This window comes from Physcomitrium patens, chromosome 13 (assembly GCF_059467195.1).
Source record: "Physcomitrium patens ecotype Gransden chromosome 13, ASM5946719v1, whole genome shotgun sequence".
Lineage (NCBI taxonomy): Eukaryota > Viridiplantae > Streptophyta > Bryopsida > Funariales > Funariaceae > Physcomitrium > Physcomitrium patens.
In genome coordinates, this window is record NC_143422.1 from 4321379 (window position 1) to 4348656 (window position 27278).

Consider the following 27278-nt stretch of genomic DNA (forward strand, 5'->3'; position numbering starts at 1 on the left):
AACCTACTAGGTTTTGCTACATAACTTGTTGTAGAGTGCATGGCGATCATTCTTCTTCTCGGGTGCAGTGCAAAGGGGGAGTTGAAGAGGTACATAACCATCCCACAGTTAACGGATCAATCCGAGAATTGGTCGATAATGATCTAGAGAGAAGATTTTCTTTTTTGCTACGCTGCGACAGTCCCGAGCATGTACCGAAGGTTTTGCAGCGACAGCGCAGCTCATTCCCTAAGCAACGGTGGTTCGAGCACGGCCACGGAGGTGCTTGATTGTGCACGGATGGCGAAGAGGAAAAACGGAGGCGAGATCGCGGGGATTACATCGATGCCTGCCAGTCGCGCTGAATCAGCGATTTGCCGTCGATCGCACTCTAGACGTTCAAAATTCTACGCCAGCTCTCGGTACTGGCGGTGTACATAATCGCGGGCAGTCCAGTCCCCCGCGGGCCGGGTCTCATTGGAGGGGCCTCACCCGTGGGCCTCGGTGGTGACGCGCACCGTGCTCCAATGCGGACGGTGTCCTATAACCGTTCTCATGTATTGAACTTATCCTATAACCGTGATCCATTCTAGGGTGTTAACACTAGGAGGCAGCAGATGACAAAGAGAGTGTTGAAAAGAAAGAAAGAAAGAAAGAATTAACTAAATAAGAGTATTGATATAGATGTATTAAAAGTTAGTGATTTTTTAGTGATTTGATAGAAAACAAGTAATCAACTGTGAAAAGACAAAAAAAAGTTGGTCCAAGATTTTATGAGGTTTTAAAATAATTATATGCATCATTGATAAGTATCAAAATGTGCTGTTCAATGACACACCAGCAATAGTTTGTTTGGTATAGAACATTTAATGTACTTGGCAATGTTGCCAATGCACTTGTAATCCACTTCGTTCCTTGTACAAGAATTGCTTGTATATGTTAATCTTTATTTATTATTATCTAGTTTCGAAAAATTATTTTATTTTATTTTAAAGTTATGTTAACTTTTATTATAAACTAATTTTTATTTTTTTAATTGGAAAAATGACAATTAAAGTTTTATATATCTATATATATATATATATATATATATATATATAAACTAACTTATCAAAATTAAACCAAAGCATAGATAATTGCAATATTTTGAATATGACCTTTGCAAAAGAAGAAAGACAGCCACTTATACACTATATTAAAGGTCTCCACTAGTTTGACAATTTGTTGACATAATTGATTTTTAAAAAATAAAATAAAATAAAAATTCCTTTAAAATCAGAAGTAAGTTTTTATTTTTTATTTTTTAAAACTAAAAGAATATAAAAATAAATAAATAAATAAGCCAAAGAAAACAATAATCAACATTGTATTAAATGGTAGGAATGCAAAAAAAATTTGAGGTCAAAGGATACACATTTAATGCTCAAGATTTAGAATAAATAGTACATTTAACAAAAAATAATCATACAAATGAATTTTGGAGTTAAAAATCTTAAGTGGTAACATGTAAACCAAATAATTCTATTGGTTAGTATTTAATCTAAAAATTATATAATATATATATATATATATATATAATCGAATGGTGTTTACAATAGTAAAATAAGATTTAAAATGTTGAAACAGCAACAAAGATTTTACATTATTTGACAACACATGATCTGAGCAAACATAGTTGTTATAAAAAACCTTGATTTTAATTTTTTTTAGTTCAAAATTTTAATGATATCAAACTAAAACAATAGTAAAAAAAATAAAAAAATAAAAAAGTCATTATCTATATCAAAAAATAAAGAAATGGAAAATAAATAAATGTATATATATATATATATATATAGCAAATGAAACCCACAAATAGATGACTGTTTTGAAATCATGGTAGTTTTGTACACAAAATCCCTACTAAATTTTGTTTTTAGTAACAGAGTTGGGTGCAGAGTGTGATCAGAGCCTTGACACTGCCACAGTCTTGGTACCCATTTGGTCAGAAATGTGGAAGACATACTGTGCCTCTGCTCATGATAAGTCTAACTCTGACAAAATAGTAATATTAATTAATTAAAATCAAAACAAAACAAAATAAACAATTGTAAAATTCATTGGACACAACAAGCTTCTCACCATGATGAGAATCACTGGTGGCATGATGTGGACTTTGTTCTCTTCTTAGAAAAAGCGAAGAGGAGATGGGTGAACAATATGTTCAACAAGAATGATGATGACAATGACAATGACAATATGTATTGGTTTAGTATGATCATAAGTGTGCTTACAATAACCAAATGCATACTTGTAAATATCAATTAGAATGTAGAATTTGAAGATTGTAAAATGGTTTTACAAGGGTTTGAAAATAATAATAATAAAAAATGTTTCATGAGATACTAATGTGTGTAAGAATATTACAATTACTCCTGTAACAAGTTTTATGATCATATATCTACTTATTTTCAAAAATTGATTCAGAGCATGTACATTACAACTAAGTAAGTTTGATTATAAATATATGTGTATATATATATATATATATATATATATATGTATTAGTGGTACTTTATTTTTTTTGTATCCAGTATGTTTGTGCCATTGATGAAAATTAACAATACATGTATTCAGATTTGATACTTCATTCACAAATTTTGGTGAGGGAAAGGATAAAATAGGAAAGTAACTCCAAAGTGGTCACATTTGGAAGTAAAGTATTACAAAAAAAACCCCAAGAAAACCTAAAGTAGTATCAAGTGATTCATCTTGTGATTGTCTTGTATGATTGTAAGCACTTGACAAATCAAAGCGGTTTCATTTTGAAAGAGCTTGTATTATGGATGATTTTCCATACAAACATATAAAGTTGAAAAAATATCAAAATCTATTATTCTATAGGCAGTAAATTCTATTTTTTTTTTTTAAAAAAACTCTTTCATCATTCTAAAACATTAAAATTACGCATTTTGAATTTGTATGTTTTAGGTACAAAAACAAAATTATAGAACCTTATTCTATATAAATCAGAAAAAAGTGCTCGAACAACAACCAATGAGAGGAATTATTTGTATATATATATGTATAAACCAAACTATGTGTAATACTTTGAATTAAAAAGGGGTAAATTTCCTTTTCAATCTTCTTATTGTAAACATAATTACTTTAAATGAACATTTGGTACATTTATCAGCTCAATTATTTTCCAGGTGAGTGAAAGTTTTACCAAAATGTTTGATGAAATCAAATCATGTTGTAATCAAATTCAAACCAATACAGTATGCTTATTCAATTCGAGACATGATATAACCATGAGCTTTTTAAATTTTCCATTCACAAAAAAAGAAAAGAAAAAAACTCTATCTTAAAATGTTAAATTTTGTTATAAAAATGTTTACATGTTAATTAACGTGTATATTTGGAAATTTTTATTATTTAAAATATTTTATGATTCATTCTTTTCGTGATCAATGCAGAAGTCAAGCATTCTTATTTTTTAAAATGATAATTGTCACCATGTATTTGCATCGTGAGACAAGCACTTGAAGTTGTTAACAATAAATAGCAAATTTATGTTAGTTAGCCAGACATGCCACGTAGGCCCCACCTTATGTATTGTGGCCTTAAACTGCATGACAGGTATTATTTGAATATTGAGGTGGGTGCAGTTTTTGAGTTGACTAGTTCAGTTTTAATTTGCAAACTATTTCGAGAAAGACAGAATAAATTAATAATAAATAAACTAATAAGACAACACTCGTAAGAGCTCCTTCTATTAACTTTTCACCCTTTTCACTTTTCATATATCAAACATACTCTTCATTCTACCATGCAACCACCAAAAAGAAAAATATTTGAGTTAATGCAAGAGTTCCAAAATTCAACAACACTATTATTCCAAAGTATTCTCATTAAAGCAACTCTTCTGTTAAAAATTAAAGAATAAAACCTGTTGATTGTTGCTCCATACTCTCCCACAGTATTCTCCATCCTAAGTCCATTATCCCACAACAACTCTTATTTTTGCAGGATGCAGTGGATAGATTTGCAAGCATTTTTTTATTCTATTTTCTTTCAAAATTAAAATTTGGTTTAGCGTTAAGTAATTTATAAATGATACCTCTTTCATTATTCAGAAGAAACTTCTAGCCAACAAAAAGTTGATCTGGAGGCTCTCCACATGCAAAGGATTACAATTTCGTAATCACAAAATATGAAACAAACAAATAAAGATTTTTTTTGCAAGCTCATGCCCCAAAGGCAAGCTTGTGAGAAACTTAGTACAACCCATTTTTCAAATCCCATTATTCAAAACATGTCCATACATGTGTAGTTCTTTCAATCACTCAATGAGAAACTCTTTGCAAGGCATATGAATACAATTCCCACACAAGGCTAAAAAAAATCCCAATTGGGTGTGAACCGTTGGTGGGTTTGGGGGCAGAGGGGAAGGGTTTCATTGGTGGTGACCCACAATTCTACACAAGGACCCCTTCACAAGTAGGCTTATTATGCCTGGACCTACAACTACACCTATTATTATCATTATTATTATTATTTCATAGTTTTTATGCACACAATTCATTCAGTTTTGATGTGTGTTCAGCTTATCCAATGCTTTGTCCCCACTCGTCAAACCCCACTGGATTGAATCATTGAATGCCCCAGCCTTTGGAATGATGTTGAATAGGAGAGGGTGTGGGTGTTGTGATCACTAATAGTATTAATATTTTTAGAGGAGTGGATAGGAATCATTGGTGGCCACTACAAGAGGAGTATGGTGGTGGTGGTGGTGGTGATGGTGGGGTCGACTTCTTCTTCATGGCCCCATGCACATTATTTCCATTGTCTTTTGTTGTTTCCATGCCTACTAAGTGTTCACTGGAGTTTTGGGCTTGGGACACCAGATTTGTTGTCAATGATGTGGACTACTCTCCTTTTGTAGTCACCAAGTTTCCTGCACTTTCAAATCAAGTCATAAGGGGTGATGTAGGGAACCATGAGAATCATTTAAAAAAACGAAAAAGCACAATGTAGATATAGATGGTTGTAACTGCTATATATTTTCCCCCAATAGCTTGGCTAGCGGCACCCTAAAAGAATAAATATCCGTTAATATGTACCAATGGAAATGTGCCACTGCTGTTTTGCCCCATTTGATTCTGCAATTTGGAACCACAGTGCACACTATTCTGCCCCTTGTAAATCCAATAATTGGGATTTCAAAAATGAAGATGGAGGTAGGAAACTTCGTGGGATCCACCGGGGTCGGTCGGCAAGTGTGTAGTAGGCTGGCGTGGTACGGGGCTAGGTGGGTAGATAGAGCGGTCGGTAGCAGAGTGGTGGGTAGCTGAAGCCTGTTGTTGCATGCTCTCGTGGTCACTGGAGCTTGGTGTGGGGGTGGGGGACTTGTTTTGAGAAAGCTCATGGACAAGAGTACGCTTTCAGCGTTTCGCAGGATTCCGGTGGAGTATGGTTCGGGGTGAAAAGACGCTTGCGGCGATGCAGCAGGAGTTGGAGCATTGACAGGTTGATCCTTCAGCTTCGCAGCGCCCGCTTCCGCGACTAAATTTGGTGGCTTTTTGGGGGTGGTTGCACGCTCTGTGAGCTCGGCGTGATAGTGCTGCGAGTTGTGCGACCGTCAATGCCGCCCGTCTTCGGTCACTGAAAGGTCTTCAGATGCTCTGGCAAACTGCTCTTTCGTGTCCACCATGCCGTGGTTGCACCCCTTTGCGCTTTTTTCTGATGCCTGTATCGTCTGTGGTCGTTGACCGGTGGCTCTTGTGTCAGCATTCTCTTTGTTCTGCGTGGGGGTTGTATAGTTTGGAGAGTTATGGCGAGGCAGGAATTGTTGATAATGATATGTTGTGTTGTGTTGTGTTGTGTTGTGTTTTTGTTTTGTTTTGTTTTGTTTTGTTTGCTGGTTAGCGTGGGGGTGCGGCGGTTTAATGGTAGTGTGGGACGGTGACCATCAGGCGCACTGCATGTGGAAGCGGTAGATATTCTCAGGGCCAGCTGTTGATGGTGAGTTGAGTGGACAGCTGTGGACGGCAAGTGGAAGAGGACGGAGCTGGGTTAGTCGTTGGTTTAGAGTTGGACTTGAAAAAGTGTGGTGGGCGGGTTGGATTTTGAGGTGGTAGCCAAGGAGCTTCAAGTCGCGAGAACGACTTGTTTTCGACTTGTTGAACGTAGTATTGATTAGAGGCTCGTATGCTCTAAGGCACTTTGAGATGGCTTTTTCACCTGATGATGTATTTCGTGCTGGCATTTCAATGCCTGATAAATGAGCGGGTATTAGAGTCAGCTACTACAATCCTTTTTTTTATTTTATTTTATCGTTCTGTAGATATTCCTTCTACTGCGATGCCTAAGCTAGATCATCCTTATGAACGGAGGAAAGCCCTTCGCACTCCGTGTCGATGCTTTCGAGAGTTCAGAAATAAGCGTTTAAACTCTCTCACTGGAAGGTGCATGTGTCGGATGAAGTTTCTCGTAGCTCATGTCATGCTGGTCGCTGCAGCAATGCTATTCTTCTCGAGTCATCACCAGCATAGAGACTCATTATTTGTCCAAATGTCATTGTCTGCAGGTGCTTCCACGAGAGCTAGAGTTTAGCGGCAAGCATCCGATCCATGGGCAAGGCCAATCCAAGCAAGTGGTTGAAGGCGGTCAAGAAGGCCTTCAGGTCTCCATCGAAGGAAAGTATCTCTGACAAAGATGAAACGGTAACTTTGTCGGCAGAAGCTGTGCTGAATGTCTTACTTTTTAGTTCATTTTTGTCATCGAATTTTGAAATTTGAGGAATGGTCGGACACGTCATTGATAAGTGCTGAAGGCGGATAGCAATCTTGATTTCTCCTTGTGTGGAATTGTGGATTTGCGGATGCTGACATATACTTTCTGACGTAATGGTTTTGAATAGCAAAAGAAATCCTTCAAGGTCACTCGAGGAACTTCATTGGACTATTCGAAGGCGACTCCTCTCCCATTACCATCTGTTGCGAGATTAATGCATCAGGAAATTGAGCAAGAACGCAATAATGGATTGTCGACTGAAGAGGTTGTTGCTGAACCAGAGCGCAGTGAATACACAGAGCAAACGAAATTGAAGGCCTCACCATCTAATGAGGCCAGTAAAGAGGATGAAGTGCTTCGTGAGGAGCAGGCAGCTGTCCAGATACAACGGGCTTTCCGTAACCACTTGGTAAGATTCCGCATGTTCGAGACTACGATAATAGAGGGGTTTCCTTCATGATGCCCTGCTGAAGTGAATGCATTCCTACACAGATGTGAATATGGATTACTTGCTTTTTTTATATTTTGTTAAACGCTTCTTACATTTCTGAGCAACAGAAGGGAGCTGTCTCTCGACTATGCAGACCTGTGTACTGTAGCTAGCCATCGAAACATGTTTTAAAAGTTGTAGACCAGCTGATTTTCTATCAATGCTCACTGGGTTCTTTGAAGGCTTTGAGAGGACTAGTTCGTCTCCAAGCCTTAGTGCGAGGACATACTGTGCGAAGGCAAGCTGCAACAACATTAAAGGCGATGGAGGCTCTTGTTCGTGTGCAAGCCCGTGTTCGTGCTCGTCGAGTGAGGATGTCAGAGGAAGGACAGGCTGTACAGCAACAAATTCTTCAACGGCGTCAAGGCTTGGCTCGACCCAAACTCACAGTATGATGCACTGCTACCTGCTGAAATTTAATTCCAACGTTGTGATAAGTCAAATTCCGATTGATCGATCCCCCCCCCCTTCTCATCTGAAAATAAATTCACGAAAACGTGAAAAGGAAACTTTTACTTTTCTAGTACTCTTCCATAGATTATCTGCAGCAATGTTGATAACGCATTTCAAAATAAATTATTTTTGATCAACCTAGTGTCAGCATCACCCTGAATCTTCGTTTTAAAATGCCGTTATGCCCTCTTTTGCTTAGGAGGGGACCTGGACCACAGGTAAGGATACGAAAGAAAAATTGCAAATTCGGGAAAAGGCAGCCAAGAAGCGAGAAAGGGCAATGGCATATGCATTCTCACAGCAGGTACATACTGAGCGGTCGAACGAAGCTCTGAACTGAAATCCTTCATACGTAAGATTGTAGCGCTTTATTTTCACTTTCTGTTGGAATTCTTGTAGCATCTTCTGACATGTCTGAGTTTTGAATTCTCTTTTTCAGCTTAAACGAAGTGCTCCGAAGCGTAACATGCTATTTATAGACAGCGAGCCAGATCAATCACATTGGGGTTGGAGCTGGATGGATCGATGGATGGCCGCCCGCCCTTGGGAAAATCGTCATATTGAACATACAAAAGAGAGCCATCAAAGCATTCCCTCTCTCAAATTGTTGGAGGCCAAGACAAAGAATATAATAGTGGACGGCGTCAGTTCGAAGACTGCTCGGCCTCCACCCCAAGTGACTTCACTAGTGGAAAAATCAGAAGACAAGCCTAAGAAAGGTCGTCGCACAAATGGAGTAAGTGGAAATATTCCGTTGCCTCTTCCATCTCCACCTCCCCCTGCTGAGCCCTTGCTATCCAAGCCCGACGTTCAAAGAAAGGCTCTATCACCTGAAAGGCCAGCACTTCCTTCTATGCCTAAGTCAACCTGTCCGCCCCCTTTGCCTTCCGAAGAGATCCTGGAAACTGCAGGTCATGAGAGCGACGCTGGTCCTCTCTCGCCAACAGACGGTTCCTCTTTCCATCATCAACTTACTTCCGATCATCCATCCTTTAATGACTGTCCTACCGCGACGTCAATTGAGGAGACCCTGGAGCATGATCCCAGCTGCAGTGGTTCTTGTGGATCTGAGCATGGAAATGACGAAGAATCGTTAACGAAAGCCCACCCTCAGGATTCGCCAAACTTAGGTATTCATCGATTTTGAACCCAATGCTTTGCTGGACGTTGCTATTGGATCTGTTTCAACAGTCTTACTTGGAAGTTTTTGGTATGGATATGATCAAGGACATTAGATAGTTAGTTGAAATCCGATGTCAAATTAGTGCTGATATTTTAGTTCATCCTTGCTATCTATCCACACCAGGAAAGTAAATATGTCTGTCACAAGGCCGCAGGTGCCGCTTATTCAAAATCATTACATCTTTCGCTTCTGTTTGTGAACTAGCAAGCATTAAACTAGCCCAGACAAATATACCTGGGTTTCAAGTATCACGATCTCTCTTGTCATTTTTATAATAGCCACCCTTACAAATACTTTCGTGTAGGGTCCATATTTTAATGGATTCCAATTGATGCCTTGTGCAGACCGTTTGAAGACGGGCGTTGATTTGACCAATATACCGAACACCGAGAAAGGAGACAATGGAGAGAACAGTGTTCCCACAAGTCAGAAGTCAACTAGGAACCGGTACATGGCTCCCACCGTTTCTGCGAAAGCCAAATTACGCAGTAGTCCCAAGACTAGGGTGGAGGGAGAAGAGTCACCTGCCAAACTGCAGAAGCGACTCTCTTTTGGTAGCCCCCCAGTTGCAAGACCCAAGGCTCCGAATCTGACTGCTGCAGCTCGATCTAAGTCTATCTCTCAGGTTTCATATTGTCCTAATGCTTTTGAAGTGGATGTTTTTATCATAGATGCTGTTTGAAGTGAGAAGTAATATGGCTTCGGACGAATAAGACAATGTAACTTAGGAGGCAAGTCAGAATAAACTATCAATAATTTATTGTTACATGTTTAAACATGTTTAATGTTACAAGTTGCTATTGTAATGGTTACTAAGGCATTAGTGTTGCAGTACTCCAGATGAGATGAAAACTTAGGACGTGGACAGACATTGACACTCTGCTTAAAATTCTATCCTCAGGTACGAACTAGTCTTCCGGGAGCACTCTTCAAAGAAAAATCTGGTGAGGTTCTTAGTCCTGTTGACTCCAGTGCTCACTCACTTCAGAGAAGAAAGTCTTTTGGAGGAGAGCCTAGATCTGCAACAAAGTGGAGGTAGCGAAAATCGTGGAATCTCGATTTGTATCACCAATAGCTTTGGTGCTATACCAATAGAGGACCAACTATCTGATACTTCTTTTTCACTGTCCAGCATCGTTAAAAAAATTACTGTTATAATCCAAGTTCATTTGAATCCGTCAGAAGTGAACATGCTAATGCATTCCTGAGGATGCTTGGTTAAGATGTTCAAAAGCATTTGGTAGCTAATAGGTCCAATATCAACCGTGGTTTTCCCACGACAGAAACAATCATACTCTCGGGGTATCAAATACTTGTAGAGGTTGTCTCCTAGTGCATGCAGGTGCAGTGGGCACTCTGACGGCGCTGGATAACTAGGCTTTTATTGTAGATGATCAATAGATTTACTTCTCGCTATTGGTAGTCCAAGGAGATAATTAGTATTTATTATATTTTGTTTTCTTACATCTTTGTTTATAGTAGTGACAAGAGCCAAGTGGTGTGCCTGATGCTCTGAATTTTGAAAGGAACTATGATATCGATGAAAATAGCCGAATACTGAGTGGTGTAGATTTTCCTTTTGTGTGAATTTTCTTTGGCTATCATAATGTATGTAGTGATGCACTACAAAGCCTTAGTCAACGGGAGACTTGTTGGGAGAATACATAGGAGTTAAACCTCAAGAGGACCATTGCAAGCAGAACTATGTCGCGTAGTTGCGTCCTGTCAGTTTTTTACTCTAGGTTTTAGTTTACAGAGAAAAGTATGGGTAATTGTCTTGCAATTGAATCAGTAGTTCCTTCTGATTGCGAGGCGCTAAGCACCTTGACGAACTAGCGCTGCATTCCAAACTCGAGTCATTTTTATTCCTCGCGAGGAGATATCTGGATGTTAAGCTCGAACATAACACTAATTTTAGGACAGTTTCACCTATACTGCCAGGACACAAGCATTTAATCAAGCGAGCATGGCTGGAGCTGAACAGAAAAGCTACCATCCAGTTACGTTCAACTCTGCATGGTAGGTGGACTTTCATAGCCCATTGCAATTCCTGCCCGTCAGCTCTTATCATGCTGACAGATCTCTGCGGTAAGTGTTTCAACGTCCAATTCCACCTTGGTTTGATGCTTATCTCTCTCGCGCACCGATGCGTCGATATACACGTCGGGTAAGTTAGGGTCAAAGATTGGACAGGGCTCTCCAATTCCAATGGCAGCCACGCCGCTATTGGTGCTTCTCAACTTCTCTTGGAGGGTTTCCTTGACAACATGCAGAGCGTGTCAAATCACTTCCTCGGGAAGCTTTGAGAACGTCTCAAACTGTCATTCTGGTAGAGAGATGAGGACCTGCTTCTTCAAGTTCTGCAACTATCAGACCTACTCCACAGGGATGTTTCTATGAACGATGAATGCACATCTGCGCATGCCCTATCCATGCCCTATTCAGCATGATGAAAACATGTCTTTAATTCAGTTCAAGCGAGCGTAAAGCATGTGCTCGTCTTGTATTTGTGACGAAACCGTCACGTAGATAAGTGGTCACTTCGACCCGGAATATTTCATCGCTTGATGCCGAAACTTTTGATTATTTACGCAACGACGTATGTGGGAACTTTTCGACACATTGGAAACAAGAAACGGGAGTTTGAATGCCTCAAACATTCTTCCTCTATCTTCCTCCAGAGGACTACTGGAAGGAATTAGATCTAGAAGAACTTAAATTAAGCATTCAACCTTGAACGTTAGAGAGAGACCACCACGTTACACCCCAACACTTGCAAACCTGGGCTTGAACCACCGATCTTCTCATGGGAAGAGGCGATTCGTGAACAACATGATGGTTGATGCTCTTCCACCGCCTGTACTGAGACAACTTGCGACGATCGGCTGTCACCCCCTCCATCGCAGTGCCATTGTTTTCGTCAATCCTGAATGCTCGGAAAGCTCGTCAACCATAGACGCGGCCTTTTTGATACAATCGGTCTAGACTATGAACTAGATAAAATTGACAAGCCCCAATGGCTTTGTGAACATGTCTGCTTGTTGATTGTAAGTGGATATGTAAGTTACATTGATAGTGTCATTCTGTTGTTTTTTCCAGATATAAATGGTGGTCCAACTCTATATGTTTTGTTCTTTGATGCATGACTGGGTTTCTAACAAGTTGAATGCTGCTCATGTTATCACACAACAACAATGTTGGGTCTTTGTCATCCATTTTTAGCTCATTAAGTAATTTTCAAAAATATGTGATGTTGCAAGTAATTTCTAAGATGTAGTACTTTGCATCTATGGAAGAAAGTATTATGGTTAATTGAAGCTTGCTTGACTACAAAATTGGAGAAGATTCAAACTTGTACATAATTTCCAATGTGGGTTTTTGTGAGTTGATGACTTTTGTCCAATCTGCATCAATAAATATAAGTAGATCTCTTTGATTATCAATGGGATAGAAGATTGCTATATTCCATAATATCCTTGATGTATCCTAAGATCTTTTTATATGTTTTGTTCTATAGTGCATGATTGGACTTTTTTCTTTTAATAAGTCAATTAGTCTCCAAGTCTTGTTCTTTCAAATCAATTTTTTTTCTTGCTTAATTATTTCTTGCTATCTTTTTTGCTTAATTTTTTCATCATAGGTCTTAGATTTTGTAGTATGCTTCATAGTGAGTATATATAAAACACAACTGAACTGTCTCTAAGATCTAAGATCCTTCCAATCCATAGCAATATAAAACTCATCACAATGTAGGATACCATAGACCATAACAAAACTGAACAAATCTAAACAGAGTGGAATATGAAAGGTATAATAGAGCAACAAAGAATAGAACAAAATTGAACAAAAAAATACAAAACCAAAGTTTATTAAGAAAAAGGAACTAAAGCTATATCTAACTACATATCCAAATGGTCTTAGCTAGTTCTATTTATACTTTGTCCAACCATCTTAGAACTTTTTAGAAAGTTCTTAACGATGGATCCCATCTAAAAAGCCACCATGTACTTTCTAAAATGTTCCATAATGAGTTCCACATATACCACCAAGTTAGTCTCTATTTTAGAAACTTTTCAAATATGGCTCTAATTATCTATCTTTAGGCATCAATAATACAAATATATTATCTAAATCTCATTATAGTTAGTCCCCTTTGATTAGTATAGAATGTCTCCATTTTACTCCTAATGGTATTTCCAAATTGTTTCTTGACAATAGGTGAGGTTTTGTGTAGGTTTCTATATTGCATTGTGTATGAGATAACCTTTCCAACAGGCTTTGTATTAAAATTGTGGACATTCATTGCCATAGCAAAGGTAGCAATGCTCCAAAATGTTGTCTATTTCATATCCTTGTTGGTCATCAATCACAATTGGTGGTAGTGGTGGTGGTTGGTATTGGTCAAAAAAATACCTTAGTTTAGTATGAAATTCTTTAAGTTGCAAAACATAGAAGACCAAATGGATCCAAATATATGATAGAAGCTCAAGGTAGTATAAAATATTAGATTTTACTACAAAAATGCAAAAATGTCCAAGCCATCAAGGTATCAACTTACGAATTTGAATTGATGTAGCAAGTAGAAAGTTGGCATTGGAAAGTAACACCTCATCATCCTTTTGGAAGGTCTTATGTTACCAGTGGTTATGAACATATTACTTCTATCGATTATATGTGGTAAAGAAGTGGTGCCGTACTTCTTCTAAGTTGTTATAAGCCATTGTGTAAATTCTTCTATTGTCAGGTTGTTGGTATTAATAGGGCAATAAAGAATTACTGGCATAATTAAATATTGACTAATATTAAAGAAGAATGGTGAATGACTAATACTTACTTAAATACTATCATTGTAAATAAATTCCAAAGGTTTCAAATATTCATCTTAGTCATTATGATGAATTACTATAAATGCCCATAGCATATTTTCCAAGGTCCAATTTGCAAGCTTTGTTTGTCCATTTGTTTAGAGATGGGAGGCTATAGACATGACAAGCTGTATATCCAATAGCTTGAAGAAAGTTTGCTAGAAGCTTCTTGTGAAGCATGGATCCTGATCTAAAATAATGACATGAGGTAATCTATGGTAACAAAAGATAGTATCAAAGAAGATCTATATAAGTATTAGGACATTAATATCAAAGGGCATTATAGCCAAGTGAAGTTGCTTCAAGAGTCCATCTACAAAGACATCAACTACAATGTGATTGTAAGGCATGTGCAACAAACATATAATGAGATTCATAGTGACATACTCCAAATGTGCTATATATAGTATAATTGGCTGCAATAATCTAAGAAATGCTAATTTCATGCTTTGTTAGGTTGACAAGACTTATAAGAATATACAAAAGTTGAAACATCATAATCTAAACCTATCTAAAATCATGTCTTTGAGATTGTTTTTAGAATCTTTTTACATCTTAAATGTCTAGATATTGGAATGTCATGTCACTTTTAAAGTATGTATGTCTAGAATATAGCATCATCAATTATATAAATTTATTTCTTAAAATAAAATAAGCCATCACTAAGACGATAATCTTGATATTATACATCATCTACCTTCAATCCATTGATAATCATCTTAAAATAAATATTCCAATGCATAGCTTCCTTCCATTCCGCTTCTTTGATTATGTTTGAAATGATGTTATTAATAGTAGCAATTTTTGGCTTATCTTTTGATTTGAATTCTAAATTTGGTCTATTCAATAAGGTATCTAGCACAATGTGTTTTCATCCTTACTTATATTCAAGCTGAATGTCAAAGAGCTACAATTATTCTTTCCAAGAATAATGTTGTGATTTCATATTTTTTAAATGCAAATTGTATAGTACAAATTGATGGTTACTCCAAATAGTCATTGGCTTCTCTAATAAATTGCATTGCCACAACTTTGTGGCATATACAATTATTAGTTGTTTTCAATTACATACAAAGTAATTTTGCTTTGCCCGTGCTACATATTGAAGGCCACTACTAAAGTCTTATTGAAGGATTGTATTAATAATAAAGTCAGAAGCATCAATGTCAAGTATACAAGGAAGATTGAGATTTTATAATTGCAATATTGGAGTAGTAATGAGTGACTCTTTCAACTTATCAAAGGCTATTTTTTACTCCAATTTCCATTTAAATGAGCCACCCTTCTTTAATAAGCTTCTCACTAAAGTAGTAATGTGTGCAAATTGGCGAACAAAACGGCGATAATATCCAGCAAGACCTAAGAATGACCGGACTTCAAAAGCATCTTTGAAGGTTGGCTAATCCTCTATTACTTTCACCTTATCATACTCCATATACATGCCTTTGGAGTGCACAACATGTCTCAAAAATGTAACATCTAACTTCCATAGTTCACACTTTATTTGCTTGCAATAAAAGTGACTATCTTATAGCCGGCATAGTAATTCTTGTAGATCATTGATGATAATTTTTTTTTCATCAATGACTATCTTATAGCCGGCATATCCTTTAAGAGTTCATCCAATATCTTTTGCAACTCTTTAAATTTATTTGGTACTAGGCAATAAATTGGCCGACTTGTTGATTTGATTCTATGCAATAATTCTATTTGGAAGAAGGCACATCCATCAGGTGGCGGGCCACTAGATAAGTCAATCAAAAAGACATCTTGATATTCACATAAGAATTACTTTGCTTGTTCTACTCCTTTGGCTATCTTTTCTACAATTGAGTTAAGATTTAGAACCACTATATATATTAGTTGCTTATGGTGTATTTGTTTCTTCTTAAAGGTCATCCCTAAAAATAAGCTTTTAGTCATAGATTGTTCTTCTACTATACTTGATATGGTATTGTACTATAATTGCTTATAATATATAAAAATTAGTTAAAATATATAATACATTTATAAGTCTTGGTGTATGTTAGAATGGTTAATAGATTAATTTAAAGAAAGTGGATTTAAGAAACTTTATTTTGAATTTTATCTTTTTTAATTATAGCATTTCAAAATAATTATACGACCTAAATGATTAATATGAAGGCTTGAAAGGAGATTAGAGCCTAAAGAAGAAATTTTTAACTAATAGGAGGCTTATTGGGAGGGATGAAAGTAAGGCATGGTTAAATGAATATAAGGAATAGAGATCTTCATTCCTATTGGTCAAAGGCCATGTCCAATGGGCTTCAAGGAGGTTGCCTAAGACCTTTTTATGGATTAGGATTCTTTTTTTGAAGTCATTCGAGCTTTTGGAGGCTAGGATCAAAAATTTTAGGATTTTAAGTACAAATTGGGTGCAAATTTTGTATGATTTGGAGTTTTTATAAAGGAGTTATTGGTACTCAAAGTTAAGGTATCAATTTTGTATCTACTATCACTCTTTGGAGCATAACATACATTTACGGAGAGCAACAAAAGATTGGCGATTAGGATTAGAGAGAACAATTTCTTAATTACTCTTTTCATATATTGTTTGATGAATTTGGATTTTGAATGAAGAAATTATAGAGGGTTGAAGTTAGTACATCCAAATCAAAGGCAGTAAGTAAGTGATTTTATTCATAGTAATGGTTGGAGCCATATCTTGAGATTTTGGATGAATTTTGGACTCAAACCTTTTGAAGAAGGTAGATTATTGTATAAAAAAGCTATATATATATATATATATATATATATATATATATAAATTTTGTGGCATTTAAATTCTTAATTTGTGAGATATGAAGAAAATTGCACACACGTGTATAAAAACTAAGATTTGAAGCTATTGTTAGGATTTTGGTGATATCTTAAGATTTGAAATGAATTTGCAATTGAAATTTGTTGTGGTAGTTGTTAGAAATATACTAGTACTTAATATAAAATTTGAATGTATTTGAACAGTTCGATTGGAAGATATGAGTTTTTGAAGTATGGGAATAATACTCCATAAAGATATAAGGATTTAGAATTTTTTTAATCATATTTTGTATGTTTTGGAAACTTAAGACTTATATATTTGGTATAATGTCTCCCAAAAGTGATATATATATATATATATATATATATATATATATATATATAAACTTGGTCTTTCTTATCTCAAGACTTGATTGAGCAATTAGTAGCAACCAGGATCCCAATACTTTCTTGAGGCAAATTATATCTACATCGACAACAAAAGTACAAAGAGTCACCTTGCATCCTCTATCTTTGAAGGATATTCTTTTATGTTAGCCAATCAACTTACTTATTTTCTATCTCTAGCAATGGCATACAAAAAATAATGACATATCTGAGCTTTGTTATCCTAAACTTCTTTCTTAAAGTATAGGTGTTACTCAGCCTTAAGGTTTTTTCTTTATATGTTTCATTCAATACATTCTTTTTGTCATCTCCTAGAAATATACTTCCTGTTTTAATCACCTTATTTTTAATTCCAAATCCGTCAACAATCTTATTTAAGATATAATTTTTTATAGAGCCACAATCTACAATCATTTGATATAGATGTCTTTTTAGTCAACCCATTAAACACACTAGTCAATTCTTTTGATAGTTTTTTGATGCCATGTTGTTTGTCTCTAAGTGACAACAATTATTTTCAATATTAGCCCTTAGTGCCTTTATTGAGAAGTTCTATTTTTTTGGTCTATTTTATTAACAACTAGATGAGTTTTAAAATTGTGAACTTGCCTTAATTTGTTGGTGCCTAAATTTTAACGTTTTCAACTATCTTTGATCTCATGGTATAGCTTTCAATAATCTATATATATATATATATATATATATATATATTTGTATCAATATTTATTATTTTTTTAGTATTATTAATCTTTGTACAACATCAATGTGCATCAATGTTGGTTGTTGTATAATAGAATTAGATAGTGGCAATAGGACTTTGCAATATAGGTCATATTCCATGGTTTTTAAAATCTATAGTATTGACCATCTTTACAATCCTAACTGCCTCCTAAAATGTTTGTGGATTTTTTAATTCCACCTCTTGCTCGACTATAGGTTTCAACTCTCAAATAAATCAATCTATCATCTTTGCCTTTGAAATATTGTTAATTTAAAGATATAGGAACTTGAATTCGGAGAGATAATCTTACAATGACTTGGATTATGTAAGATTAATCAATTGATTGTGTGCTATCTTTTCCACATTGATGGGCCAAAATTGACTCCTAAATTCAATCTCAAATTCCTTCCAATCATAAAATCTACCTATAGCTTTGAGTTCAATGTTGCCACCAAATAATTGTCGTACCTCTCAAATAGCTCGCACCATACATAATTCCTTCAATGGTATTTATTCTAGATAGTTGTAGGTATTGTAGCTCGTTGAAGAGCCATTGGCATACATCTTCTTACCTTGAAGTCCTAGAATATGTATCGGTATCGTATTACATGAAATTTGGCTTGAAAATGCACCAGACACCTGTCTGTAGAAGATAAAATAAAAATTGCATCAATAAGTCCTAACAACTTTAAAAGATTCTTAAATAAATTCTAATCAAATCCTACACAAATCCTAATGAAATTCTAAATTAATCCTAGTCAATAAATCTTAGAAAAATCTTAATCAAATCTTGAACTTAACCAAACCTTAAATCAAATCCAAATTCTAATCCTAACTCTAAACCAAATCCTAAATCCTAACCAAATCCTAATAGAACTCTAATCAATCCCAAGTAGTTCCTATAGCAGATTTAAACCTTAATAACTAATGAATAAATTTCTGATTTTAAATCAAAATTTAAACACTTCTTAATAATTAAATTGATAAAAAGTACAAAAAATTTGAAGAAGATTAAATTCACCAAAAAGAAGATCAATCCTAAAATTTGCTCAAGTGTCTGTCATCCTCCTACTCAAATCTAAATGATGATATTTCAGCACCAAAATCTTCCTTTCAAACTATTTGATTTTTTTCAAATTTCATATGTGGATAATAAATCAAGTCTATTATCGTCACAAATAAATTTTACTCCAATCGAACTAGTAGATTATTAAAGATCTTAGAAACCGTAACTGCCTCTCAAAGTTCAATTTCCGAGACCTCAACTTACTTAAAATTCAATATTTTTCAATTCAATTTTTCGATCTAGTTCAAACTTATAATATATATTGAACACATATGTATCTACAAATTCTTAAATTTTCTCTTGTAGATCTATTGCCAAACATACAAAATTCTCTAAAAAGTATCATCCATTTTATTTTACAAATCTAAAGTCATCCAAAAAAAACCTTAACTTTGCAAAGCTCTTACAAAGTCAATATACACTCAAATCACTCAAAATCAATGCTTAAAAAAATCATATCAAGTCTCCTCTCAAGTCCTATACTTCGATCAACAAAAGAGTCCTAAAATCGTTGTCAAGGCTTGGTTTTGTGCCTTGGGGTCTAATTTTGACCTTAGTTGATAACTATTCTTCTTTGGATATCAATTTTTGTCCCATTTGAGGTAAATTCTACTAAAATCAACTTCTAATTCCCTCTTATATATACTTGTATTATTTATTTTTTTAACTTATCTTATTTTGCCTTATTTATGGCCTTACAAAGTAGGTAGAAGCCACTTTTTTAAAAAGGCAGCATTACTACAAAAACATTTAATATCTTTTTATCTTTTATCCATATTTTCTACTTTATCTTTTAAATTGGTTCTTCTATAATAAGATCCATATTATTGTCTTTTACCATATAGTCATGTTATAACATGATATTGGACTTACTTAATTTCAATCTATTAGATATCAACTTTGTTGTCATAGAAGCTTCTATTTGTCCTTGCAGAGTAGCTATCTAGTCTAAAAGGTGTTGTATTTGAGTCTCCGTTTGAGACTGCTTTGCCATATCTTCTATGCTATAATTTTCTTATTGAACTTTGCTACTATAATATCTTGTCATTTTCTAATTGACTTCTTAATAGTAAATCATGGTAGTTTCAAAATAGTACCTGATGTGACCACAATAATTAACTTCCAACTAGACAATGGCTATCAATACCCTACCAAAGAATATACTAACACTTGTTCTAATACCAATGAAATGAGACTGGACTATTTCTAAGATTTAAGACCCTTCCAATTTATAGCAATATAAATCTCATCACAATATAAAATACCATGAATTAAAACAAAATTGAAAAAAATGAAATAAAATGGAACATGAAAGGCAAAACAAAGTAAAAGAGAATAGAATAGAATCAAACAAAAAAAATGCAAAAGCAAACTTTATTAAGAAAAAAGAACCAAAGTTATATCTGACTAAATATCTAAATAGCCTAGGCCAATCTTATTTACACTTTATTCAATCATCTTAGAATTTTTTAGAATATTCATAATGATAAATCCTACTTACATAAGTGTCCTAATTCTTTCTAAAATGTTCTATGGTAGATCCTTTATAGACCACCAATCTAATCCCAATTCTAGAAACTTTTCAAACATGGCTTTAACTATCTATCTTTATGTGTCAATAATACAAATATCTTATCGATACGCCATTACAATGTAGTTGTCTTTATACTTTTGTTAGATTTTTTGCTCTAAATAAAATATCTTATTAGACTTATGAATTATGTATGTAGTTGAGGTTTAAAATTAGATGTGATTTTTGGATTGAGAAAAATTAAAGAGTTTGCAATTAAAAAAAGAGATAAATCAAGATTATTGTCATTCTCATGGTCAAAATTTTTAAGAGGCACGGTTTATTCAATTATCAAGTCATGAGTATCTTTAGTCTTGAAAACATTTCAAGTAATGTTTGTATTTCTGGAAATAACTTGGATTCACTTCTAGGCGTTGAATAATTTTTGATGTGGTTAAATCTAATGAATATTTTATAAAATATTACATCTTGGCTAATTCAAATTTTATGACAAGATGGGTCAAATATTTTGTATGCTTTGATTTGATTTTCATAATCCACAAATATGTATTTGGTGGATTTTTTCTTGAATTTTGACTATTCTTCTTTTTGTATGTGTAGGTGCACTATTAAACCAAAGACTCAAAAGTGGCTTATTTGGAATTTAGTTTTGTAGTATAGTTGATTTAGAGTCATTCTTTGATTGGTTCTAATAAGACTTAAGTTCACTAGGTAATTAATTGTATAGCTAGCTTTAATCTATAGATATCTAAGTAGTTGACATATTATTGACATCGAGCATATACTTTCAACTATTATTCTATTCTTTTGTTCATTGATCTTATTATGTTGTAGAGTAAATTCCATGATAAGTTATTTCCCTATTCTATACTTATTCAAAGAATTATTAAATTTGTAAGTTAGATATTCTATGCCATTGTTAATTTTAAGATTTTTAATTTATTTTTTAGTTTTTTATTTTTTTATTTTTAATCTAAACTCTCAAGATTTCTTCAATGTCTCATCTTTGTTGTCCATAAAATATATCCAATTCTTACAAAAGTAGTTATCAATGAATACCATAAAATATCTCTATTCTTCTAAGGAAGGAATCCTTGTAGTACCAACTAAATTAGAATGAATGAGTTGAAGTATCTTAATAGTGCAATGAAGTGATGCTTTTAAAAAATATTTTTAATATTGTCATCCCTCTAAACATTCCTTGCATGTTTTTTTGATGATAAGGAACAACAATGTTCCTTCTACTTAATTAATTTGCAATAGATGTTGCAATCTAGCATAATATAAGTACTTGTACCTCTTGTACTATAGCCTTATATTATCTTCTACTGTAATTAGATTGGTGTTTAGATTTTTTTTTTTCATAAAATTAATAGAATCTATTTTCTTGATACTTATTATCTATTGTTATTATATATATTTTATATTTATTATTTAATATTATATATTATTTTTATATAAATACAACCACTTTACCATTATTTATCAATAATCCTACTGATATCAAATTACAAGTCATGATCAATACATATAAAATATTATGCAAGTTTATTACTCATGAACTTGAGATTGTAGTGACTTAAAAAATTATTTCAATATTGATATATTTTAGAAAGAATGGTGTATTGTAGATGAATTGTAGTGAATAATGAAATGTGGTTTGTATAGTAAATAAAATACTCTTTTATAGCTACCAATTGATTTTAAGTTGAAAAGAATCCATTAGATAATTGTAGAGCTATGACCTATCTAATTTAAAGTAGTATTGAAAGAATTTTTTGAATGTAGTATCTAATTTTTGGATTCTATTTATTAATCAATATTAAAAAAATTCTATCATCATCAAATTTACTATGAAAATATTATTACTAATCTAATGATATCATTAATATTTTTTAGTAGCTATAAAAGTACTATTTTTAGTCATAATTCTTGATATAGATATATTCTAAATTACAATATTCTATGACCTTTTAGAATCTTTTACAAATTTCTAAAACCTTCTAAATACTTGTAGAATCCTTCAAATCTTTTAGAAAGTTCCATAGGCTTTGAAAAGCCTCATTAGACTTCTAGAAGCTTCTTTAGACTTCTAAAAACTTTCATAGAAAGTTGTCACGGACACAAAATACAGACTTGAAATCTAACAAGAAGTTCAAGAAGAAGTGGCAGAACTAGATTAAACAGATGAGTACAAGAACAACACCAGAAAGGTGAGCTAGAACTCCAAGAGATGTGTTGTCGAGACTGAAGAACCCTTCAGCCTCGACTCCTATATATACTACTGAATAGGAAGCTTCTCGAGCTACTTCCGCTAACTAGGACGCTTCTCCAACAACTTCTACTAATTAGGAAACTTCTCGAGCAACTTCCTAGAATCTATCAGAATATTCTAGAACCTTCTAAGAGAATCTTTAGGGAATATTCTAAGAATCTTCTAGAACCTTCTAAAAGAATCTTTAGAGAATATTCTAGAAGAATATTCGAAGAATCTTCCAATGTATGTCCATGACATCACCTCCTCTTCTAGCTTCGAGGTCTCCGAGAAGCAATGTTGTTATCAGTCAATACCAACGCAAGAAAATGAAAATCTGTCGCATCACATCCGCTATGAATTCCAATTGTTGTTCGCGAGGCAAATGATTCATCGGCCCTTGGAACCAACAGTAGTGACCAACACCTTCAACCTCTGACCAAGCGTGGACTTCTGTGTCTTCATTGTGAAATTGTCCTCCAAACACACCTTCTGGCTGACCGTCGTAGGCAGGCTCGACCTCAAATACAATTACTAGCGATCTGTTGCTCGGTATCCTCCGACGTTGTCGTGGTGCAGGCGGTTCTTCATCTCGCGGTCGTCTTCATGAGCTAGTCGCTTGAGATGACATAACAAGTGTAGTATCTTGACTATCCATGTCTAAAGGCTAAAATGATGAGAGCAAACTATAGTTGCTAACAAAGTTCTACACTATCGAACTATGGGTTTTGGAGGTGCCCTCCTCCCTTTTTATGCTACTTGATGAGCAAGCTTCAGCAAGAAGCTATCGTTGAATCGGCTTAGGTTTATGAGGATATCGTTGATGAAATTCTTGTACCTTTTTTGGCGCATTGGCAAGATTTTCGGCACGCTCCCACGTTCGTTCATTGATGTCGTATCCACTCCAATGCACTAAATACTCCAATTTTCTTCTATTACGCCGTGAATCTAGTACCTTTTCCACCTCGTATTCCTCATGGTTTTCAATTTCGATACTTGGTGGCGGACTTTGTACTCTTTGGGGAAAAGCTGACTCTCAATAAGGTTCCAACAAAGACACGTGAAAGACTGGATGTACCTTCATAGTAGCTGGTAACTCCAGACGATATGCCACCGGATTGATCTGCTTCCCGATAACAAATGGCCCTAATCTCCGATAGTCCAATTTGTCACATGGCCGCTTGGTCTTGATATTCCGTCGAAGAAGCCATACTTTACTTCCAACTTTAAAAGTAGGCGCCTCATTTCGATATTTATCTGCAGATGCCTTGTAACTCTCTTGGGCAGATTGCAATTGAAGCTTCAACGTCGCTTGAAGCTCCGATAGTTGCTTCACAAATCCTTCAGCTGCTGGGTTGTTATTTGCTGAAGAACTCAATAAATCGAGCTTGGGGTGGTATCCGTAGTTGGAGAAGAATGGTGTTTGTTGAGTTGACGCATGAAGAGTGTTGTTGTATGCGAACTCAGCAAGCGGTAGATATGCAGTCCAATCATCTTGTTGATAGTTGATGGTGCATCGTAAATATTGCTCCAAAACTTGATTCATCCGCTCCGTTTGACCGTCAGTTTGAGGATGAAAAGTCGAAGAGAGCTTAATATCCACCTTCAATATCTCAAAGAGGGACCTCCAAAACTTGGATACAAACTGAGTACCTCGATCCGACACGATATCATCTGGTAGGCCATGATAACGATATATGTTATCAAGAAAGAGTCTTGCGGTGTCTTCACTTGACGATGTTTTCTTGCAAGGCACGAAATGCGCCATCTTTGTAAATCGATCCACCACAACAAAGATGCTGTCAAATAAATTCGATGGCGGTAGGTCCGTAATGAAGTCCATAGAAACTGAAGACCATGGTCGGTGCGGAATAGGCAATGGCTGGAGAAGTCCATATGGACGATGTCGAGGGATCTTGGATCTTGAACAAACATCACAAGAAAGGACAAATTCCTTCACATCCTTCCATATTTGGGGCCACCAAAAATCTCGTGAAATGAGCTCCAAAGTCTTGTTGAATCCAAAATGTCACGCAGCTGGAAAGTCGTGGCGAGATTGAAGTACTCGGAGTCGAGTTGGTCCTTTTGGGATATACAACCGCTCCTCAAAATACAGAAGATCTCCCTCCACCTTAAACTTGTCATTATCGACACGTTGTTTGATGTCAAGAGCTATAGAATCCTCAATGGTCGCAGTACGTACCTCGCTGAGGAAGCCATCATCAATAGTTGCAACAGTAGCAAAAATCCTGAATTTTTCTGGTTTCAACAATGTTGTACATTGTTGATCAAACGCTGCTTCTCCAGCCTTTGGCGTAAGATACGATCTCCTCGATAATGCGTTAGATAATCCTTGCTGTTTTCCAGGGCGGTAGGTGATAATAAAGTCAAATCGTGATAGAGACATATTCCATCGAGCTTGACGACGATTCAAAATTCGAGCTGTCATGAAGTACTCCAAATTCTTGTGGTCCGTATAAACAGTCACTGGATGTGCAGCTCCTTCGAGGAAGTGACGCCACTCTTGGAAGGCATCCACTATAGCAAGCAACTCTTTGTCGTGGATCTCGTAGTTGATCTCAGCAGCAGAGAACTTTCGTGAATAGAACGCAACTGGGTGAAGCTTCTTGTCTATGCCCATCTGTGAAAGCACAGCTCCCAAAGCAAAATCTGAAGCATCGGTCTCTAAATAGAAAGCCTTTGCAAAGTCAGGGTGTACCAAGATTGGAGCCGTAGTGAATGCCGTCTTGAGATCTTGAAATGCTTTTGCTGCTTGTGATCCCCATTCGAGCTTGTCTTTGCTTGTTAGACGCGTGAGTGGTGCAGCAACTTGAGAATAATTCTTGATGAAGATCCGATAGAAGTTAGCAAATCCAAGAAAACACTGAACATCTCTAACCGTCTTCGGAACTTCCCAAGATATAATTGCTTCTACCTTTTTTGGATCCATCTTCAAGCCCTCTGTAGTCGCAATGAAGCCCAAAAATTCCATCTCATTCTGGTGAAATTGACACTTCTCCAACTTGGCGTAGAGTCCTCGTTCACGTAGTTTTTCAAGAACCAAACAAACGTGCTTCTCATGTTCTTCTTCATTCTTGGAAAATATCAAAATATCATCCAGATAGATGACAACAAAGTCATCGAGGTACTCCCGAAAGATGTCGTTCATCATATGCTGAAAGACCGCTGGAGCATTGGTAAGACCAAAAGGCATGACATTGTACTCAAAATGGCCATACCTTGTACGAAAGGCTGTCTTCCATTCATCTCCTTATTTGATTCGCACAAGGTTGTAGGCTCCTCTTAAATCAATCTTTGTAAAAATTCTTGCACGTCCAAATTGATCTAAGAGGCCAGAGATCAAAGGTAAGGGATAGCGATTTTTCTTGGTCACCTTGTTGAGTCCTCGGTAGTCCACGCACATCCGCAGTGAGCCATCTTTTTTCTTCACGAATAGGATTGGTGCTCCAGCTGGCGACTTTGAATGTCGAATAAAATTCTTGGCTAGATTCTCATCGATGTACTTCTGCAATTTTGCCAACTCCGTCTGCGATAGGTTGTATATTGGACCAAAAGGTGGTTGCGCTCCTTCCTCTAAGTCTATGGCGCAATCATATGGTCGATGTTCCGGCAGTATATCGGCGTTCTTCTTCTGAAACACGTCTTCAAAATCCCTATATTGCTCTGGTATATTCGATGTTGAGATATTCTCGCCGCTAGTTGGAGCTGCATAAATGACAAATGGTGCGCCTTCCTTGGACGATCTTAGGAACGCTCTCGCTCCAATAAACATGGATTTCTTCATGTAAGTTCTACCAACAGGTTTATTATTATTTTTTTCAGGAAATGTTATCCTTCGTAGCCTCCAATCAATGGACGGATTATGATCTTCTAACCAAGAAAGACCAAGGATAACAGGGCTTGATGGGGTTCTGATAATATTAAAAATAACGTGACTACTATGGTCCTTAAACACCACTTCTATAGGTTCTGATTCGTGGGTAACGTTGCCTGACAATAAGGGTCGTCCATCTATCACCTCTACGTGAACAGGTTTGGACTTCTGTACTAAACGGATCTTGTGGCATTTAGCAAACTCTTCATCTAAAAAACAAGTAGATGCCCCCGAATCCAATAAAGCTAAAGTTTTTTGTTTTTGAGGGCCTAAAAACAAAGGAATTGTAAAACAACGGGCAGGTTGGACAGAGAAGGAGGAACCTGATTGTTGTCGTGATATTAGATTGTCCAGCCGCACGGTTCCTACTGTGGCTGGGCGTCGTCGTTTTCCGGAATCATCGCACTTCTAGTCTTGACAGGGTGCCAATTTTGCTTCTTTGGGCAATTTCCAACCTTAAGACCTTCTTCTCCACAGTACAAACATAACCCTTCCTCCATACGCCGTTTCTTCTCTGTTGGAGTAAGAGATCGGACACGCGCCGTGTCGATTTGCATGTCTGTTGCCTCCGAATGTGAGTTTAAGCTATTTGCAGACATAGTCACGTCGTAACGAGTCATTTGGTGTCTTGGACGTTGGTCTTGGCGACGCTGGAATAGGCGGTTGTCACATTTTACAGCTTGGCTAATAGCTTCGTTGAGCGTTTGAGGATCAGGAAGAGATAACAACAAGTCCTTCACATCATCCTTCAAGCCCCAATAAAACTGACTCACCAACGCCTCTTCACCCCAATTAATGTCACTTGCCAATTGTCTGAAATTCGAGGCATAGACTGATGCAGAGCGTGTTCCTTGTCGTAGCGATCGGATCTTTGTTGTAGCCCATCGAACTTTATC

General features: G+C 35.8%; 1 protein-coding gene across 3 annotated transcripts; it reads left to right on the top strand.

The window, feature by feature from the left end:
* Nucleotides 1-5321: 5321 nt before the first annotated feature.
* LOC112290734 (uncharacterized) lies at nt 5322-10523 on the top strand. 3 transcript variants are annotated; one of them, XM_024537357.3, is made up of 9 exons: nt 5334-5632; nt 5937-5985; nt 6551-6686; nt 6884-7165; nt 7429-7635; nt 7899-8003; nt 8139-8829; nt 9227-9507; nt 9784-10523. In XM_024537357.3, exons 3-9 carry the CDS (start codon nt 6594-6596, stop codon nt 9919-9921), a joined length of 1797 nt encoding a protein of 598 aa, XP_024393125.1. In that variant the 5' UTR covers nt 5334-5632; nt 5937-5985; nt 6551-6593; the 3' UTR covers nt 9922-10523. The 3 variants fall into 3 exon arrangements, with proteins under 3 accessions (XP_024393124.1, XP_024393125.1, XP_024393126.1); XM_024537356.3 differs by lacking the exon at nt 5937-5985 and having other exon boundaries at nt 5322-5632; XM_024537358.3 differs by lacking the exon at nt 5937-5985 and having other exon boundaries at nt 5356-5490.
* Nucleotides 10524-27278: the final 16755 nt, after the last annotated feature.